This window comes from Coffea arabica, chromosome 7e (genome assembly GCF_036785885.1).
Source record: "Coffea arabica cultivar ET-39 chromosome 7e, Coffea Arabica ET-39 HiFi, whole genome shotgun sequence".
Taxonomy (NCBI): domain Eukaryota; kingdom Viridiplantae; phylum Streptophyta; class Magnoliopsida; order Gentianales; family Rubiaceae; genus Coffea; species Coffea arabica.
The window spans coordinates 23,640,416-23,654,350 of record NC_092323.1 but is presented as its reverse complement, the minus strand read 5'-3'; the positions used below and the strand labels follow the sequence as shown (position 1 = coordinate 23,654,350).

Below are 13,935 nucleotides of genomic sequence, written 5' to 3'. Positions count from 1 at the left end.
GAATTTTTCCTGCTCACGAAAATGCAGAAAACAAGCCATGAAAGATAATAAAACCTAGAAAATGGAAAAAATTACGGGTTCTCACAATCTAACAAAATCTGTATGAAAAGTTGGCATATCTCAACACTCTTTCTTGCCACTTTTGCTGCAGATTTTGAATTGTCTTCTCAAATCTTTGAACCTTGTTTTGGACAAGGCTTTCATAAAAATATCTGCAATCTGATCATTAGTCTTGCAATGTTTCTTGAGACAAACTTCAAAATCAATACCAAATTTTCTGATGTATTCAAATGATTTCTTTGCAACTTGAAAGTGGAACTCCCATACGTAATAGATGAACCTGAAGAAGAAATTCGCAATACAAAAAAAAATTGCTATGAGAGACATAAAACAATCCTTCAAATTTTTGCATGGCCTTTTATCAGCTTTGTCACCACTATCATCCTTGGGTAGCTTTTCATGAATTTTCACAATGTAGCCTCCTTCAATTGCCTCATCAATGATCTCCTCCTGAATTTTAGTAACATCTGAATTTTTTGGTTCATAATACTACACCTTAGAATTGTCAGTTTCTGACAAATTCAAAGAAAAATTTTTACCTCTCATTTTCACTGAGAAAAGTTCATTCCCAACTGGATCATGTATAACACAAGTCCTGTTTTTGAAGATGACAGAATAATTCTTCTCCAATAACTGTCCAACACTTAATAGATTTTGATTAATTTCAGGTACATACAAAACATCAGAAATAATTTTGGTACCTGAACCATAATCTATAGAAACACTTCCTTTGCCTTTCACCTCAATATAATCTCCATTTCCAATTCTGACTTTAGAAATTTGTGATTTATTAAGTTTCCTAAATATAGATTCATCATATGCCATGTGATGAGTGCAACCACTGTCTATTAGCCAAGTTTCAGTACTGAAATTATTGCTTGTAAAACAAGTGGCCACGAAAAGTTGCTTCTCATCTTGTTCATCAACCATCTGAGCGTGATGTTCTCTTTTTCCTTTATTTTTGCAAACTCTCTCCATATGTCCCATTTGCTTATAAAAGTTACATTGAATGTCAGGTCTAAACTAACAATATATTGAAAGATGTGAGGTTTTCTTACAGTGTGGACACGGAAGATTTCTGTCATTTTTCTTCTCATCTTTGCTATTGTTTCTTGATCATTTCTTTCACCTTGTCAAATTTGATTCTTGTTTATTGCTTGAAAAGCACCTTCAATGACTTCTTCAGTTCTTATGGCTCGTCTTTGTTCTTGTGCCTCTAAAGCATTGATCAATTCTGGCAAGGTCATCCAAGAGAGATCCCTTGAATCTTCAAGAGAGGAAATTTTGACTTCAAACCTTTTTGGTAAACTCACCAAGACTTTCTCCAGAACTCTGCTATCCGGAAGTTGTTCTCCAATCAATCTGATTTTGTTCACAATATTTAAGAGTTTGTCAGAATAGTCTTTAATGTTTTCTTTGTCTTTCATCCTAAGGAGTTCAAATTCTCTCCTAAGGTTCAAAACTTGCATATGTCTTGTTCTGTCATTGTCTTGAAAAGCCACTTTGAGAGCATCCCAAGTTTCCTTTGCAGTTTCACAAGTCATAATTTTTGTAAATACTGCATCGGAAACTGCTAAATGAATGCATGTCATGGCTTTTGATCTCATTTTGACTGCATCCCTATGGGCTCTCATCTCTGCAATAGTTGGATCTTCCGACAATTTAGGAATATAATCTGTTTCTACCGTATCCCAAAGATCATTAGCCATCAAATAGGACTTCATTTTGACAGCCCAGGTTTGGTAGTTTTCACTAGTGAAATTTGGAGGATTAGACAAGAAGTTATTTCCTGGCATTTTGATGTTCAAGGCTTAAGTGTGAAAAAGGGATTCTCACCAGATTCACTAACTCTCAAAGAAACAGACCCTTAAGATTTAGGCTCTTGATACCACTTTGTTGATTTTTTGGGGCATACACTAAGAAACAACACCTTAGTGTTGCAAAAAAAAAAATCTTATAAGAGACTTGTATTGAATGTGAAAAATGAGCTTATGTTCTACATTCATCAACTCACTATTTATAGTGATTACATGAAACAAACTAGCAAAATATCCCACTAACAATTATCCTAAAAATCTCAACAAAATATAATCTTTTTTTACTAGCAAATCTTAGCTAATATATTTGTTAACAAACCAACATGATTTTTGATTAGCAAATATCCTTATTCTTCTAATAACTAAATTATTTTGATATCAAATATAATCTAGCAAAATTTGTAGGAAAAGTTGGCATATCTCAACACTTTTTAACTCTGCTCTGGTGTGGTTCTCCTGAATGCTTTTTAGATTCAGGACTACATGACTACATGAAAAGTGACGAGGGGACGTAGCTCTCCTGAATCCTTTTTAGATTGAATTCATATCCAAGGGGACGTAGCTTGACAGCTATACAAGACTACATGAAAAGTGAAAGCATTAATGTATTAATGTATGATAGTTTACACAGAAAAAGGCGTAAGTTGACTCTACAAGTACCCACGGAAAATCGTGATTCAAGGAAAGTGACTTATGACTTATATGACAGGCTTATCATGAGTAGTATATCTAGATTATGAGATGAGATATTAATAACTTTATTTGAAATCAAAATCCCTGCGAAATTGAATCAACATGATTGTAACCTCTCACTATATATTACATCCTCAATCAGAAAAATTGTAAGGGGTAGCCCCACCTTTGCGGAAATTCAACTTGCACATGGAGATGTAGGAGTATACACATTTCATTTCCGTTGTTTATTTTTATTTTTTATTATTTTTATTTTAAATGTGCTAAGTTGACCTTCAAAGTAGAACAAAATTATTTTGAGCAAAAAACCGCGGTGGTTCTCTAACTTTTAACTTTGCACAGTTTTAGTCCTCCAACTAATAATTGCGCAAATGTAGTCCTCCAATTAAAAAAATTGTATATTTCTACTCCATCCGTCCAATGTATTTGTTAAGATGGACGGGAGAGACATCACGGACTACTTTCATAACATTTGTTGGGGACACTATTGTACAAAAAACAGCAAAGTCCCTCAAAAGCTTCAAAGTTCGGACTGTTAGCGGAACTTCTTCTTCACCCGCCTCTACAAGAACCCTAAAATACTCCTTGCAGTGACGAGATTTGCAGCAGAGAAAAAGACGATCGGGTTTGAAGTCTGCCCAGAGGAATGGTGGAATGGAAAATTAGGAGAAGGGGCGTCTACTTCGACCCCCAGTTAGTATACGGTATGTGCACTTAAACTGTACAAAGTTCTGCAAAAATGAGCAACAATTGATGGTTATTTGTGTTACAGTGATTGCTAAGTACATAGGAAGTTTTATTTTGGTTGTGGGGTTGAATGTGAGGGTGTTTTGTCTCAAATATGGGAGGAAAGTGGTCCCATATATGGGTTCACTGTCTATAAATAAGCACCAGTGGTCCTGAAGCATATTAATAAAATTTACTGGGCCATGACTACTTTGTCCTGTTGAGCTAGCCTAATTATTTAATTTCTATTGTTGATTAGTTTAGTATATATTATTTTAATTGTGCCTATTGACCTAGGTTTGGGATTAAGGTCTTTTATACAAAATTAATGAGTTAATTAATTAGTTACCAAATTAATTAATGATTACTCATAATTGTTAATATAGATGCAAGATCTGAATGGTTTACTATAAGTGCATCACAGGGGAAAGATTCGTTGGGAAAGTTACATAAGTTATGTTGGTGGTGATGTGGACCATGTAGACTTATGTGATTGTGAACGGATGTCAATTCATGAACTGAATGAAATGGTAGAGGAGCTAGGTCATATCAGGAAACCATAATGTATTACTATCTTGAACCAACTAAAAATCTTAACAGTGGGTTAAGGGAATTGTGTATAGATGCTGATGTAAACAAATTTTGTACCTTGGCTTATGAATATAAAGTGATGGAGGTTTACTGTAACAACTTAACAATTGAAGAAATTGATCAAATTTTGATGGAGGCTGGTAGGGGTAATTCAGTAGAGCAGAAAAAATATGGTTTTGGTAATCGAAGAATTAGATGATGAAGGTAGGGTGGTTGCGGAACCTTGTTTACAGATGGTACGTAGTGGAGTAGGGGCATCATAGTCAACTTGGCAAACTGTTGACAATGACACAAGTACTTCAGCACAACCATTAAGGGAGAATGGAGCAACTGTTGAAAATCCAAGGAATCAACAGGGCACTAAACATGAGGGGCCTGCAACGACAATGGGAGATATTGATGGTGAAGTTGCATCTGAATCATATGCTAAAGTAGAGAGGTTTCCTTGGGATATTGATTATTGTGCAGATGAACAGCTTCTTTATAACCTCATTAGAGAAGGAGACCAACAGCAACTGGATACAAGAGGTGAACAGCAGCATAATACATCTGAGAGGTCTTTGCATGCTAGAAACAAGCATCAGCAGTCTAAAAACCAAGTAGGAGCTGAGCAACAACCCCAACAGCCCTCAGTTCAGCAGAAAACCAACAATCAGCAACCATAGCATCCAAAATTAAGGAAGAAACAAGTGAGGAGAAGAAGAGAGAAACCTGTAGGTGAAGGTCCATATCCTGAGAGGCTGACAAATGCATTGGATGAAGACTATGTAGCGGATCACTGAAGCAGTGATTACAGTTCATCAGATGAAGATGAGAACCAGTTTGAAGGGAGATACAAGAGATTTGTATGGGATAAATTCATGATAGACCCCAAGTTTGAATTGGGGATGAAATTTGAGTCAAGGCAACAATTCAAGGCAGCAGTGACCGAATATGGTATCAAAAAAGGTAAACCAGTCTGGACATGCAAAAATGATATCAAAAGGGTGAGGGTTGTTTGTAGAGACCATGTCCTTGGTTTGTCTTTGCATCAATTGAGATGGCACTTGGTACATCAGATTTGGAGGTAAAAACAATGCATGATATGCATGAGAATTGCAATCACGCTTGGAAGAATAAAAACATGACTTCTACGTGGCTATCCAATAGGTATATGGAGAGAATCAGGTCTAACACAAAAATACTCGTTAGGGAGCTTAGGCAAACTGTTCATGAGGACTATGAGGTTGAGATTTCTAAATAGGTGGGTAGAAAAGCAAGAGCCAAGGCTATACAGCTTATTAAGGGGTCTGCAGAGGCACAATACAAGAAGATTTGGGAATATTGTAATGAGATAAAGAAGACACATGGGGGAAGTACTATGGAGGTCATGTTTACCCCACAGTTAATCCAAGATTCATGTGACTATACTGCTGCCTTGGGCCACTTAAGCAAGGCTTTAAGGATGGTTGTAGGCCCTATTATAGGTTTAGATGGATGCCATCTGAAAGGCACTTATCCAGGACAATTACTTACTGCTCTTGGAGTGGACTCTAACAATGGTTATTGGCCAATTGCATGGGCAATTGTGGAGAAAGAAGCCACGGAACAATGGACATTGTTTCTGAAGTTGTTGAGTGAGGATTTGGAATTACAAAACCAATACCACTACACTTTTATCTCTGATCAACAAAAGGTTATGCACTATAATTATTGTAGATATCATTGTAATCTGGTTTCTATCGTCAAGACAAATGTCTACTTTTCTTTTTATATTGCAGGGACTTGATAGAGCATTAGCTGAGGTGCTTCCAAACTGTGAGCACCGATATTGTGTGCAGCATTTATATAGAAATTAAAAAAAAAACATCCAGGAGAGGTGTTGAATGAGAGATTCTGGAATATTGCATACTGTACTACACCTGAGCACTTCAATGAGGCAATGGCAAATCTGGAGACTTATGACAAGGAAGCACACAGTTGGTGAAAAAGGCACGTCATCCTCGGCATTGGTGCAAGGCATTTTTTCCAACTCATACCAAATGTGATATGCTGATCAATAACCTTTGTGAATCTTTCAATGCTCATATCCTTGAAGCCAGAGATCAGCCTGTAATTTCACTACTGGAGACTATCAGAGAGTATATTATGGATAGGATTCAACAAAGAAAGGTAGCCATGGAGAAATGTAAGGGTTCTATTGGACCACTGCCCATCAAAATTGTTGATGAAAGGGTGAAGCGTTCAATTCACTTGAATCCTATTTGAAATGCTGCTGTTGGTTATCAAGTAAAGGGCCCTAAAGGAGACCAATATGCTGTAGACCTAAAAAAAAGACATTGCACGTGCAAATTGTGGGCCATAAGTGAAATTCCTTGTTGTCATGCAATAGCAGCAATTCATAGGAATAATTAGGGGTGGCAATCGGGTCAAATTCAGGTTGACGGATTGGGTTGAGATCCGGGTATAACAGAAAATCCGCTGACTCAAACCTGACCCGCCAACTCGAAACGGGTCAGGATACCTGACACGAATCCGAAAATTTCGGGCTGCCAAGTCGACTCGAAATGATCCGAAACTTAATTTTAATTTATTAATTTATCACTGTAATTTTTAATAAAATCAATTTCTCACAAAACTAATTACATAATCAAGTAATAAAAATTTAAATAAATAATTCTAAACAAATCTAAAATAAATTAAACACCGTAAAAGTGTTTTATCCCAAATAAAATATAAAATAAATTAAAACAGTATAAAAATAAAGAATAATATGATATATTATTTGTCCAAATATAATAATTTCAATTTCACACAAATTAAATAAATTCATTTAGGATTAAATAATTAATGCCTTTGAGAAAAAAGAATAACTTAGTTTAGTCAGATAAAATAATTTTTATGTTTATTAAATTATTTTTAATTCGTAAACGGATTATATCGGGTCACCCATAGGTTGACCCGAAATCGACCTGTTTTCTTTTCAGGTTCATCGGGTTCGACCCGATTCTGATCCGAACCTCTGAAATCTCAACCCAAATCCATTAATTTCGTGTTAGATTCGTGTCGTGTTTGCAAGTCATGTCGAAAATTGCCACTCCCAGAAATAATGGAAATCCTTATAACGAAGTTGAAGGTTGCTACAGTACAGATCTATTTTTTAACATATATTGTAATGTTCTCCAACCAATTAGTGATGAAATTCTATGGCTCCCATCCACCATACCTATATTGGACCCACCACTCACTGTTGCTCAACCTGGGAAGCCAAGAAAGGCTCGAAGAAGAGACATCACAGAAGGAAAAAATCATGGTAGAAAACTGAGAAGGGGAATTGTTGTACATTGTAGAAAGTGTGGGAAGGCAGGTCACAATGCAACTACATACTGCAAAGAAGGGTCTACTCAATCTAATCAAGTAGAAGAGGGTTCTGATATTGATGTATATACTCCACAGGGTGCATTGCCTCCTAAAAGTCCAAAATCCTTTGCGAGACCATTTAAAAGGCAGACTTTAAGTATTAAGAAATTGTGGTATACATGAAAAGGCAGTTTAAAATCTTACTTTTTACTATTTGCTGTCATTGACAAGTTAGAAAGGACCAGCAAAGGAACAAAAAAAAAAAAGTGCAGCGCCAATCTCCTCAAGTTCACGAGACATATGATCATCAACGTTCGGGATTTGAATCTGTACACCAACATAAGCATTAGAATGAGACACAACAACAGCAAGTGGATCAGCAAGACCACCAATCATCATTCTAGCATGGCGCTAATCTTCAAGAACAGCAGGCCTCTTATAGCGCTCCCTTAACACAGCAACTACCTCCTAAGAGGCAGAAGCAGAAAAATTCAACAAAACAGCCTTTAACAAATGCTAATAAAGAATTTATCAATCTGAATTACGCATATTTGGGCAAGCAACCTCCCTTCACTATTGGGAATTGGAAGGAAAAATGGAGTGGCAGGGGCAGAGGAAGAGCTAGTAGAGGAAGGGGAACTGGAGGTACAAGAGGATAGAATGCAGCTTAATCCAACAACACCCACTGAAGTAGTCTGTTTTTGCTATACCTAGCAGTACTTTATTGTTGGATCTCTTTTGACTGGAAAATGTCTTTTGTAATAGACAACTTTTGACCAAGTAATGATTTTTTGTCCAACTGCTTTTGTGTAGCTGGATTAGTTTTTTGTCTACTAATTGTTAATGGTCAAGTTTGACTATTGTATCCCTTTGGACTGCTATGTTAGCTTTTATCCACTGAATGAATATAACAGGACATTTTGTTTTATTCTGATTTTTCTATTATTTTTAGCATTCATTCAATTGTTCCCATTCTACTGTCGTCTTCATGTGTGACTGCCAACCTGCCATAACAATTTCACAGCTATACCAGTTCAGATCAAACTTCATTCTATTATTTCCATTCTTCCAAAAGCATAGAGTACAATTCAACTACAGATTTGTTAGCCTAGCTAACACTACAAAAGGCTAATACAATTTTTACATTATCTTAAAATCAGATTACTCCATTAGCATCTTGATAGATACAATTTTCACATCAACACAATTTTCATAGAGCTTCTTCCAGAAGTCCATCTTTCATCTCGAGGCCAAACCACCATTAATAAGATTAAAACCCAAGAGAGTACCAATAGTCTTACAAGCCACTTCCTAATATGTTTTTGCCTCGCCAATTCGTGTTCCATGTCCTTCACTTTCACCTTCAACTTTGTAGCTTTTGACTCCAATTTGGTCAGTACAGTTTGCAATTCATCCCTTTGTTGTTCAGTTGCATTCACCCTTCTTAGAAGACCGGGTATCACCTCAATTGACCGACACATTTCCTCGTCGATCCAATCCCAAAACTCGCAACCCCCACTGCGCATACTGCATACCTCCTGCCAGGATTTTGAGATGTCCACGAAGTCACCATCTTTGTCGATTTACCGCAGGGGCACACAGGGAGAGTTGGAGTGTTCAATCTCCTCATTTTCGGCTCAATTGAGACCAAGAATCTACTGCTACCAGTCCTACAAGCTTCAGATGTCAATTGGAGTGAAAATGAAGAAGAAGGAGATTTTTAAGGTAAGTCCCTCTGCTGTGCTAACGAGATTGCCCCCAACAAATGTTATGAGAGTAGTCCGTGATGTCTCTCCCATCCATCTTAATAGCCACATTGGACGGATGGACTAGAAATATACAATTTTTTTAATTGGAAGACTACATTTGCCCAATTATTAGTTGGAGGACTAAAACTGTGCAAAGTTAAAAATTAGAGAACCACTGCGGTTTTTTGCCCAATTATTTTTTATTTTAAATGTGCACAGTATGGAAGAATAATACTTTCTGAGCTAAACTTAAAACGGAACGTGGAACTTATTCTACCTTGATAAAGCATATCTTAAGTTCAATCTGGAGACATCTGTACAAGGTCTCGTTGAAATCTTCATCTTAGGATGCCAAAATAAAATTTTAACATGAGCAAGAAGACTTATTGTTTTTAACCAAAAAACATGCAACTGTCATTGTATTTGCAACGGATGACCCCATCACTCATTAGTGCATGCACTAACAAAACCACACAAATAAAAAATCTGCACAGATCAGCTATACAGCAGATCAACAAAAGATCGCTTCTCGATGTTTTTTATAGGCCACTAAACAGTACACTTTTTCCACAGCTAAAAGAGATACTCCATCAATTTTAAGCATGACATACTTAATGAGGACATAGTCAGTAAAGCCACAGAAATTGTTCCCAAAATTGATTTAGGAAATTAGTCTTAATCACTTCAGCTGAATTCTTTCACATAAAATCCATCAAAAGTTTTTCTATGCTTTTTAATACCTAATTGATTGTTTCAATGCAGTCTTATCTGACAAGAAATCTTCACACCCCATACAAACTTTCACCTCCCTCCGCCTCTCCAGGAAAGAACAAGAATAAGAAAAAGAAATGACAGATATGAAACTTGCTAGACTAGAACAGAGTGTATTGTTAACATTTTGATGAGCCACTAAAACTTTTTTCTTTTTCTTTATTATTTTGACGATTGCAGATGGGAACCTAACAGAAGTTCAACGAATTGGTATACTTGTGCAACAAACGCCAATTCTTTAGTTATTATTGCAATTTAGCAACAATCCAATACTAAAAGTAATGAATTCATTATCAGGAAGTTTATTTTAGATGAACAAGTAAATGTATTTATCAGGAGAACAATATGAAAAGAATGGAGAGTTTCTTGGACAGATTAGTGCAACTTATTTTAAGAAAAAGATATATTTGCCACATTCCTATCCAGTATATATACAATTTAGTACAGCATTGACATTAATTTTAAATAATAAAAGCTCAATGAGTTCTTATACTGATAAAACTGTTGAACGATTACCAATGCCTACAAATTAAAGGATTTAAAGGTTCGCTACTAAGGATCCTTGTGTAGTTTAGTTTATAGTTAAACGGAAAGTGATCAGAATACATTTTCTGGATTATACTTGAAAAGTTGGCCTCCAATCAAATGCAGTGACAGAAGTCAACAGCCATGACCATCCATGGGACCTCAAAATTTTAACCCAAACCAAGATACTGGTGCAAAAATTTTTTACACGTTTAAACTGGCTGCACCTTTGGCTACATTTAGGAATTGAAAAAAGGTAACAAATTTATTCTGCTTACAAGAAAAAACTTCCTCCAAATTATTAAAAATGCAGCTTGTAACTAAACCTTTCTATAAATCCAGATAAAAAAATTATATTTTCAGATGAAGTTTCATTCTTAATTCCAATGAATTCAGCTATTAGTTATCCAAACTAAAGTTACATGCAAGCAAAAAGTACTAAAACCCATGAAACACAAAGAAAAGGAGCCGTACAAGTTACCTTTTAAGTGATATGCTACGCTGAAGTTCTCTAAGAAAGGATAAGCAAGAAGTCTCTCTGAAGAAGCTGTACATATCCAATTAACACCAGCAGGCTTCTGTGAACTGCTACACCAGTACAGTTATAAATTGAACTTCCCTTAAAGACCACAGCTTTTTCCACCTGGACTGAAGAGCTTTGAGGCATTTCACAAAATATGACCAAGAGAGCTACTCAAGGCTCAGCTGCAACACTTCTTATATTCCATAAAGATGATAAGTTAAAACAGAATCAAAAGCAAACCTATATAATGTTAGTTAAAGTTTAGGGGCCAAAAACCAGTAGGACCAAAAGTTGCAACCAATGTGAAGGTCCTCTTTACCCCCCATCCATAAACTTCTTGCTATCAGGACCAATCTTCAGCATCAACATAAGTAGAGAAGGATTTTTCTGGTTTTCAGTAGATGAATCAAGTAAAATGGAAAAAGTAGATGCATCTAGCAAGAAACCTCTACGAACCATTTCTTCATGGTAGACTATTGCATCATCATAATGGCCTCCTTTAAGGAGTTGTTGCAGAATAACATTGAATGTAACGCTATCTGCCAGGCAACCATTTTCTTCCATTTTTCCAAAAAGCTCTTTAGCTTCGGTGAGCAGGCCGTGTGAAAGCAGGCCAGCAATCATTGTGGTGTATGTTGGGACATTAGGATCCAATCCTTTATCATTGAGATTGTCAAAAAGATCAAGAGCACTATCTAGCCTCCCACTTTTGCACAAACCATCAAGGATGATACTGTACATGCCTATATGATGATCGATTCCATCAGCTTCCATTGAATGGAATAACTGCAATGCTTCGTCGACATGTCCAGTCTTGCATAATCCATCCAACATCAAACAGAAAGTGTAAAAATTAGGCTTTATGCCAGCAGTTTGCATCTCATCGAAAACTTCTCTTGCACTAAGATAGCTTCCTACGCTATATAACCCCTGCAAGACAATGTTATAAACAACAATATTAGGTGTTAAACCTTTATGCTGAATCTCACGAAAGATATTCATGGCTGCTTCCACTTTCTTGTGCTTGCAATAGCCATTTATCAGAATACCATAGCTATGGAGGTCAGGAGTAAGGCCGCTAATAACCATGGCTTCAAAGACCCTCCTTGCTTCATCTATTCGGCGCTTTAAACAGTATCCATCCATTAAGGAACTGTATGTGACCAGATTGGGATTGTGACCTTGCCTAATCATGATGCCGACTACCTCTTCAGCAATTTCGATATGTCCTTCCTTACACAGTGCATCCACCACTATATTGAAAGTAACAACATCTGGAGTAATTTTGTAATCCTTCATCTCAGAAAAGAGCTTTGTAACGTCTTTCCATCTATTTAAATTGCATTGACCACCAATCAAACAATTATAAGTGACAACATCTGGGGGAATGCCCTTTTCAATCATCTCCTGCAAAAGGGCAAAAGCTTCACCGACCATTTTATCTTTGCAAAAGCTGTCAATGATAGTATTGTACACATTAACATTGAGCTTACATCTTCTTCTTTTTTCCATGACTCTTAGGAATTCAACAGCCTTTTGAGTGTTGCCCACCTTACAGAGCCCATCTATCACAATCAGAAACATAACTTCATTGGGCTCGCAAAGCTTTTCGAAAATTATCCTCTTAAACAATTCTTGTGCTTGGAGAACCTTATGTTCCCGAAATAGTCCTTTAAGTAGAGTACTAAAGGTGACTATGTCGGGCAGAATACCACGCTTGAAGAAGACACCCAATACAGAAAACCCCAAATCCACTCGACCCATGAGGCTGTAACAATTAATCACAACATTGAGGGTGTAGTCACTAAGAGGAATGCCCCTGACGTACATATCTCTGAAAACTGAGACAGCAGATGAATAATGCTTCTTCATCTTAACAATGCGGTCCACCAGTCGATTGAAATAAAAAACATAGGGAAGAGGCCTCATCCGGACCATCTGCTGGTATAAGCTAAGAGCATCATCAAGATTGTCAATACTATCAATCCTACCCTTCAACCCAGAAAGAAATTGCAAAACATTACCAGAAGACGTTCCAATTTGGTGCTGATGATTTCTAATTTTATCACTACTAGTTGCTATAGCTGAACAGAAAGCTAATTGGGGTTTAGGGCTTGGAAATGCAGAGAGAAATGAAGCGAGAGTAGTACAATTAGCAGCAGCAGCAGTACCTAATGAAGCCGCTCTTCTCTTCATCGCCACTCCAACTCTCCAAGTCTGAAATGACCTGTTTACTGATCAGGCACAGTGGGAAGCTTTCTGAATACAACGTCGTCAATTTCGGATTATTATGACCCAATCAAAAGGGTTTCCGGCTGGGCCCATACCAAATTTTAACGGCTGTTTTGTCTAGGAGTATGGCCACAAACGAACCGAATAATCGTTGGGTTTGTTTGGACAAAGAAAATTTGCAAGATTTATTTCAGATTTTGTTTTGCTTGCATCATACACACAATTCCCAATCACCTTTTTATCTCACATACATCACATTACAAAAAGTACTACAGTAACTAGATCAAATAAATCATCCAAATAAATTCTTATCCAAACAAACTCATTCAATTTTGAAACTGTCCAGCGCAATTTGGAGTTTTGAACTTGAATTCCAATTCGAGTTTAAAGTTTAAGTTCAAACTGGATTCGATTTAATATTAAGTAGTTTCTAGTTTGATTCGAGAGTTCAAAATATATTTTAATATTGGTTTATCAATAACAAATATATAATATCTATAAAATAAATAGAGAAAATAACATGTTTCATCCATCACATTTTGTAAAAATGTTCTTTTTGTCCCTCACATTTAAAACGAAGCAAATTGGTCCTTCATATTTAAAAACCCAAACTTTTATATTTTAGAAATAAACTCTCAGTTGTGAATCAAACTATTTAACAATCCGGTTACAAATTTTGAGGGTAGAATTGATAGATCACTCGCAAAAACATATTTCTAACAAATAAATTAAAGCAATTAAAAAATCTTAATTAAAACACATTTGTTTCTTCAAAAGAACGAAATAGTGCTAAAGCTCTCAAGCACTAAACCCTTAAAAATATGTGTTTTGCAAGTGATCTATCAATTCTACCCCCAAAATTTGTAACCAAATTGTTAGATAGTTTGATTCACAATGCAAGTGATATACC

At 36.3% G+C, this 13,935-nt stretch overlaps 2 protein-coding genes across 2 annotated transcripts; both read right to left on the bottom strand.

The window, feature by feature from the left end:
* Positions 1-1,193: 1,193 nt before the first annotated feature.
* On the bottom strand, positions 1,194-1,784 carry LOC140011312 (uncharacterized). Its single transcript, XM_072060102.1, has one exon. The coding sequence runs from the start codon at positions 1,782-1,784 to the stop codon at positions 1,194-1,196; it is 591 nt and encodes a 196-aa protein (XP_071916203.1).
* A 6,475-nt stretch (positions 1,785-8,259) lies between these two features.
* Positions 8,260-13,173, bottom strand: LOC113700476 (uncharacterized). Its single transcript, XM_027220953.2, has 2 exons — positions 10,752-13,173; positions 8,260-8,896 (listed from the first exon to the last, which is right to left on the bottom strand). Exon 1 carries the CDS (start codon positions 12,987-12,989, stop codon positions 11,109-11,111), a length of 1,881 nt encoding a protein of 626 aa, XP_027076754.1. The 5' UTR covers positions 12,990-13,173; the 3' UTR covers positions 8,260-8,896; positions 10,752-11,108.
* Positions 13,174-13,935: the final 762 nt, after the last annotated feature.